Source organism: Pygoscelis adeliae, unplaced genomic scaffold (genome assembly GCF_000699105.1).
Source record: "Pygoscelis adeliae isolate BGI_AS28 unplaced genomic scaffold, ASM69910v1 Scaffold155, whole genome shotgun sequence".
NCBI lineage: Eukaryota > Metazoa > Chordata > Aves > Sphenisciformes > Spheniscidae > Pygoscelis > Pygoscelis adeliae.
In genome coordinates this window covers 4,151,345-4,158,979 of record NW_008824932.1, presented here as the reverse complement: position 1 = coordinate 4,158,979, position 7,635 = coordinate 4,151,345, and the positions used below count along the sequence as shown (strand labels likewise).

Genomic DNA, 7,635 nt, shown 5'->3' with positions numbered 1-7,635 from the left:
TAATCCACAGATAATTGTAATGAAGTCATCTTGGGACACTGGCAGAGAATAGTTTGATCCAAAGACCACTGAAATGAATGGGATTCTTCACTGAGAGTGAAGCAACGCTCTGGGTCAAGCCCTAGGGTGCTATTCCATGTATGTGTGCGCGCACGCGCGCATGTGCGACAGTGTTGGGCTGTGCTATGGAAACCCAAATTTCATAAAAATCCCTGCCAGCTCTCCCAGCTGAACACTGGTGAATAAAAGAAGATGCCATGCAGAAAGACAGGAGATGCCTTAGCAGCCCTCAAGGTAGCAGAGCAGTTGCCATAACAGCCAGCACCAGACGTTATCCAGGCCCGTATTGCTGCTGCTGGAATTAGAGTAGGAATGTAGGTCTCCCAGCTGCCAAGTGCATCTTTTGTGTGGCCGAGGTGTCAGTCGCGGTTCTGGAGCAGGCAGGGGACTGATGAGAACGTGAACAGTGGCAGCAACAGCAGGCAGGATTGGTGATTTGATGCAGGAATTACCCAGCTGTGCCACTGCGCTCGTGTAAAAGCATTAAGAAAAGTCAAACTAATAGGCGTGGTATGAGCCCCCCTCTGTAGGGTATGCCGGTGGGTAGGCAGGCGCGTCCCGTAAGCGTGTGAAGTCTGTGCCCGGTGAGATCCAAGGGGGAAGAGCCGGGTAGGTGCATTGGCAGAGCTGTGGTGGGTGAGTTTGTGCAGTGCCTGCCAGCGCTGCTATTTTCCATATGCACTCGAAGCAGCTTACTCTAAAGAAACCAAGGCAAGAAATAATGGCAATGGGTTTGTTGCTTTTGAAGGGCAAATTTAAAGGATTTAGCTTTTCTGGCAAATGCTTTCATGAAAATGATGATGTCTTTTGCCAGATCGCTGAGCAATTAAACCCTAATCAAGCCCAGAAGAAAGTATTTCCGCGGAATGGTTTCAGTGCAATTCCCGATTGAGATTGTGAGGAGGAGTATTATTTACAACGATCTCGTTAACAGGCGTTTTAAGGTTGCTTGTGCCCCCATGGGGATTGATGACGAAACTCTCACGGCCTTCATTAGAAATCAGAGCCTTTCAATGCAAGGTAAATATGGTTTTGGGTGCACACATAATAAAGTTACACATATTAACTTAAAAGCAGCTTCTCTGGAAACCCTACTGGAAATTTTTAGTTTTCCTGCTGTGTAAGAGAAATGCATTTTCTGTAGATATTTTTAGTGCTAACTTCCTCTCAAGCGCTATTATCTTACACCGTCTACCATTAGCGCTTGCTGTGTTTCCAGGTCAGTCATGTGATTGCTAAGCATCCCTGCCTGCTTTTTGAATGACTTGTCGGGCAGGAGCCAGAAAAGGCAAGTTGTTACTGCTGACTGCCGGCAGCTGCTTCTCCCTGCCTGGATCCCGACTGATAAAACACTAAAACGCTTTCCTCTTACCCTTCTTGGAAGGTCGTCGGTGTTTGGTTCAGTGTTGAGACCCTGTCAGCAGAGACCCTTCTCAACACGAGCCTCCTATGTAAATGTAAAAATGTATTACTCTGCAGAAGGCACGCATGTGTGGGAACACACAACAACTACACTATTGAAAGGACGTTTCAGAGCTGCACACTGCTGTTTCTCATTGAGCCACGGCTATTTTAGCATGAGCTGGGTGAAGCAGTCCAGATTTCTGCGGGTTTTTTTACCACTTGTTACATTTACAAATCAAATGAGCTTGCTGTGCTTCAGAAAATTGCAAGAAGTGAAAAGATTACAGCCCAAATCCCTCAGTGAGCTTAAATATGTCTCTTTTTTTGTGGCAAAACACCCTAAGGCAAAGTGTTTTAAAAGCAGCAGTGCTGATAATGAGAGCTAATAACTTTCCAGATGTTTGCTATTTTGCTACATATGACTTTTTTAAAAAGGTATTTAAACTGATCCTGCCAGCTGTTGTGGATGCCTCTGTGTGTGTGTGCGCGCGCGTGTGTGTTTAATGAACAGCCGGCTCTTTTGAACTAGGAATTTTAATACTTTCAGTTCCATGAAACTGGAATCAGAGGAGGCGGCTGATTGTACGAGAGAGGGAGCGCATTTTCTCATGTGAATTCAGCAGCAGAGAGGGAGGGAGAGAGAAAAAAGCATCGTAATGTTGCGTGTGTTTCAGTTTCAGTGGATCAAATCTTTCCTCTATCTGCATCCAAGCTATTTGGTTGTGATCAGATGATCAGAGCTCAAGGAAGCGATTGGAGAGCGAGCTGGCTGCAGCTGCACTGTAGGCTGTTTTCAGGGACAAGGAGCCACTGTTTTTCAAACATAGCATAAACATAGAAGTTATTTTGTAGGCTTCAGGATGCAGATATGGGTTGTGCTGCCAGCATTGTTCTGCTCCAAGCCTTTCGTTCTGTGGTACAGAGGAACTGTCCACATATCTGCAGGCGACGACGACGAGAGGAGTTGTCACATGAAATTCTGCCACTGGATAGCGATGATGAAATGAGCAGACCCAGGACTCTCATCATAATGGTACGGTATACTTTAATCGGCAGAGGGAGGTGACAGAATTATTATTACAGATGTTTATTTTGATTATTTTCTTCCTTTAATATGTATCCGTAGAGAAAGAGCATTGACAGGCTATTTGTCACTGTAGGTTAGTTGTGCTGGTAGATTTGCTGTCTCTGTAGTCAAACAGAGCTGAAATGTTACTTTATAGGTGAAGCTGTGAGCTACACATAAGCTCTATATAAGGTAAATGTTCTGTTGTTTAATTGTTGGTGGGTTTTGTTGCTATTTGCGAGATAGGCAGCACTGGAGCCGGTAGTGTGGTTATATTTTATTTCAGACTAGGAATTCCAAACAGCAGACAGCTTAGGAAATATTTACAAAGTCTGTTCATCATAAAAACAAACCCAAAAGCCAAACAAAACAAAACAAAAAGCCTTTGCTTTCACCCAGGATGCAGTTGGAATTTATATCGAGTTATATGCAAATAAACTCCCATCTATCTTTGCTGCAAACTGTTTGCAGCAGTAAAATGTTTGCTGGATCACTGCTTTCCGGTTTAGCGAGTTGCCTCCGTTCTTTAACGAAGGGGGGCTCGAAAGGCTCTCGGTCTTCGAGAGTCATTTTCTTTCTGAATTAAATTGGATTGTTTTTATTTTGTGGTGGGAATATAAGCAGCACTGTAGGTTTATTAGGAATAAGTGACAGGCTTGTTCCTCATTATAAATCACTGTTTCAGAATGAGGAGTACACTTACTGCTTAGTTACTGCTCTTCCTCGCCAAATACACGGACGGTGAGCGTTTCCAGAACCCTGGAGTGCTCTGGGTCTGAGGTGGCAATGATTTGGTACTGTGTGGCTCTCACTTGATAAAAACATTACCAAGACACCGCAAATAGGATTTTTGCCAGTTTGTCAGGGCAGTCGTGTATATCATTTGAGTGGTAGAGATTGTTTTGTTTTGTTTTTTATATAAAGTATGTTATGATGAAGTCCAAAGTGCATCCCCCTGATACCCCACTGCATCACACAGGGCACTGACTTAGTTGTAAATGGGTGATGGTAACATTAGAGAATGTAATACCTGTCATGAGATCTAGCGGTGGTTTGAATAGAGCGTTGCTGCCCATAGAGAGGTGTGTGGTGCAGTCATGGCAACTATAGTAGCTAGGACCCAATCCAAGCGGTGCTCTGTGTATCGGCTGAGGGTATTATCCTGTGCATGGGGGGAGGCTAATGGTCATAAGGAGGAAGGGGATGGATTTCATCTTCGTGAAGCTGATGTTTAAGCTTCTTTTGCTTTAAAATCCAGTATCTATAAAACAAACTCTTTTTTTTTTTTTTTTTTTTTTTTTTTTTTTTTTTTTTTTTTTTTTTTTTTTTTTTTTTTTTTTTTTTTTTTTTTTTTTTTTTTTTTTTTTTTTTTTTTTTTTTTTTTTTTTTTTTTTTTTTTTTTTTTTTTTTTTTTTTTTTTTTTTTTTTTTTTTTTTTTTTTTTTTTTTTTTTTTTTTTTTTTTTTTTTTTTTTTTTTTTTTTTTTTTTTTTTTTTTTTTTTTTTTTTTTTTTTTTTTTTTTTTTTTTTTTTTTTTTTTTTTTTTTTTTTTTTTTTTTTTTTTTTTTTTTTTTTTTTTTTTTTTTTTTTTTTTTTTTTTTTTTTTTTTTTTTTTTTTTTTTTTTTTTCCACTTAATGGTTAAATAAAGGACCTCGACAGCATTTAAACAAATAACTGTCTCCTTCCTGGTAGTAATTTCAAGCATAATGAAGTGAGAAGGGTCTGGAAGAAATTGCAGCATGTCCGAGTACGGATCATCTGTGCAACTTGCTTCGGTCCTTGGAAGAAAAGGGTAGTCTTGGGTGCCGTGGCAGCAAACAATGTACCAACCTCCCCATACCCAGATGCAGTTATCAGCAGCTTGAGTTGCAGTTCTTTGTGCGGTAAATCCTGGGAGAGTGGGGCTCCGAGAGCTACGGCAAAGGTCCCTGGGCTCTCAGAGAAGTGAGGCTTTACCGCAGCGTGGAGGGAGCCGTGGCAGCTGTCCACCACCCTGCAGGGATGGGGATACCCAAAGGAGAGGCACGCTGGTCGGACGGTCTGTTATGTGCCGCTGGATGTGGGCTTTCGGGGATCTCCTCCCGGTCTCAAGCACATCCACCCATTGTAGTAACGGGGGCTTTATGTTCTCTACAGCAACAGTTAATGCACTGGTGTTTGTCCTGTCAAAAGGCTGCCCTTCCCCACGACATCTGTGGGGTCGTTTTCTCCCCCTCGGTCCCTTTGAGAAGAGGAGGGTGAGCAGTTCAGCCCTGTCACGAGGCTGGTGTAGGTGCAGGCAGGCGCTTCAGAGGAAAGCTGCTGGGTAGGGGACGACTCGGGGAAAATGGTCTTCCCTTGCACGTCTGTCTGTCTTTCTGGATGTGTATTATTACTGTGCCTTTTCATTTAGAAGCAGATAATTATGTAACTATCTAAAATAATTTGCCATTGAGCTTTGCAATTAGGCTTAGTAATGATGTGGAGACCTGGCGAGTTGAGAAGAAAGCGCTGCTTCAGAGCACTTCTGCGACAGAAATGGATGGTCCTGTTTCCACCAGAATTCATGTTGCTTAAAAGAGCAGCATGATAAAGAGGACTGAAGGCTACTGGACCTTATAAAACATGTGTTATGGTCCTAACAGATTATGTTTTTTCCCCTTGGTCTGTTGTAGATCATTGAAGTTTATGTCTGGATAATACAGTGGAGACAACTATGTAGACAAGCAAAAGAGTGTTTAGTTCACAATGTCATTATGCACATTGTGCAGATGCCAGGAGCTAAACTGATCCCAACGAGATAACTGAGTTTTCATGTCCGAGGGCAGTGAGTGATTGGGGTGCCCAAAGAAGGGGGGCGAGGAAACCCCAGAATGCAGAATATCTGAAACATACTGGCATGCCTGGGTGCGCTCTCCAGAGGCTGTGGGCTCCTGTCAGCTGAAGATCTGGCATTTTATCTTTTCATGCCTTCAGATGAAATGGTCTTCCTCTTTGTAGCTTGTGTGCCACTGGCTATATGCTCCCTACTGAGAGTGTTAGTCTTTGGTATTGATTTCAGGAGATAAACTATGCCTTCTTTTTGAATGGCTTTTTTCAGTCCCCAGGCTCTGCTGCATCTTCTTGCAAGTTTGCCTGTCCCGTGGGAAGCAAAAGCAAAATCTCAATGTTGCCTTGATATGGAAAGCAATGCTGAGGCATTGCTGAGAGAACAGCAGTCTACCCTAAAATACTGCCAGTAACTATACAGCTCTATAGATGTGCCCCATTTTCCTTTGTTAATCCCTGAAGGGGAACATCCTCGCAGGATATTCTTCAGGAATTGTGCCAGTGGCACTCCAAGCGGGAGATGCTGTGGGTGCGCTCCACGAGAAAAGAAAGGGAGAAGGCCCGAGTACAGCCTCCAGCTATTGCTTAATGGCCACCTACTAATCACTGTATGAAGCCTTTAGGCATCGCAGCGGGTATTTCTAGCATCCTAGTCCTTGCAGAAAGTGAAGATTGATGTCTTTATTCACAGAATTTTTTTTTCCTCTTCACTTTGTTAGTTTAGAAATCTGGTTTTATCCTTGGGCAAGACAGACTAATAATCGGTTTTAGATCTTGGCTGGATCCACAGAGCAGGGAGAGATGTCAGAAAGTCAAAACTGGAAATTCTTTGTCAATGACTATTGTGTGTCATCTTCCCTTGGACACAAGCCTGGGAGTTGCCAGAGACTTGCAAAGTAAGTATCCAAACAACCTCTAACTAGATGTACAAGTTGAATCAATGTGTTCAGTGACTCTGCATTTAATAGGCCATCTTGTTGTTTTCTGTACCTTTAAGAGTATGTCTGTAAGAGCTGGTTTTCAAAATAAGTCCATGAGATGGTGCGGTTTGAGATATTAAAAACCTATGTAGAGTGAATGCAAATGACTGTATGTGCTGTTTCTGCAAGAAAAAGGAGAAGAGGAAGATGCCCGAAGGAAGAAAATCTAGTGCATGGGGTTATGTGGAACTGTTTGGTGTTTGGGGTGAGGGCACTAACGTTTAGGATGATGCTTTGCGTTTGGAACTTGTGACTTGAAAAGAAGTTGAGCTTTATCTAGGAGGTCATTCTTTGTTTTTTCATGTGATTTATTATGAACTGTGGCAGCTGAGATTTGTGTGGAAGATAAGAGCAAAGTGTGATATTTGAGGATATGCTTCTTCTCTCCACCACCCCACCCCTCCCCACCCTTGGTAACCAGCTACACAAAAACGTGGTAAAATGTTTTGCATTTTGAATGAAATACCGTAACTTGAACGGACGTGTTAGCTTGAACACAGCGACAGCAAGGTGACGCCACTACTCTCTTTATTCAGTTTTTCATCTCTGAAGAGAGACAGCTTGCAGACATTTTCTCTACTCTTTCCAGTTACAGAAGAAGTAAGAGAACCTCCCCTGTTGCACAGATGCGGGATGGCTGCTCTGCTCTGGCATACAGGCAGGGCTGGGGCGCTGCCCAAGCTGCTTCTCAGGTCACTTAGTTTGTAAACAGAATTTTAGTCTTCTAAAAGAAGTAGAAATGTTAGAAGCATGGCTTTGAGAATTTTTCCTCATCTGATACTAAAGTTTACCTCCAGAATTGTGTTCCTTAAGTTTCGTTGCACGATCTGTGTTAATTTTATGTTTCTAGTTGAAATAATTCAGTGCACTCATTTCCTCATTTGTATGCATTTACCTACTGAAAATTTGTACCATATGCATACTAAGTGCTATCAATAGGTGGCAAGTCCAAGAATTGCAAGGTCTCCGACTCATGACTTAACTGTTTTTGTAGGTGGGAATGTGTCTGTGTGTACCCAAATGGGGAGGACTTGCAGCAGCTTTTGGAGGTCGGCATGAGGCTCAACTCTGGGAAGAGAAGGGTGTTCTCTTCCTCCAGTGTCTCGGAGGAGGGATTGTCTTTGGAAAGCCAGACTACCCAGGGCTGTAAAGTTCAAAAGAAATATTCAAAATATTCATATCTTTTAGCTCAAGTCAGAAGCTTCAATGTGTAATGCATTTTTAAGCAACAATAAACATGTAGCTTTATTTGACCTTAATCAACTTCCACTTCAGCACTTGACCTCAGCAGGCACAGAAACAGGCCTATGTTTGAATA

The 7,635-nt window shown here is 42.4% G+C and overlaps 1 protein-coding gene across 1 annotated transcript in view; it reads left to right on the top strand.

Annotated features, from left to right (window-relative positions):
- The first annotated feature begins 2,332 nt into the window (after positions 1 to 2,332).
- The window catches only part of DOCK10 (dedicator of cytokinesis 10), a 140,464-nt gene continuing 135,161 nt past the window's right edge, over positions 2,333 to 7,635 (top strand). The window contains exon 1 of the mRNA XM_009325057.1: positions 2,333 to 2,497. Within this exon, the coding sequence (XP_009323332.1) occupies positions 2,333 to 2,497 (165 nt within the window). The remainder of the gene's footprint in view (positions 2,498 to 7,635) is intronic.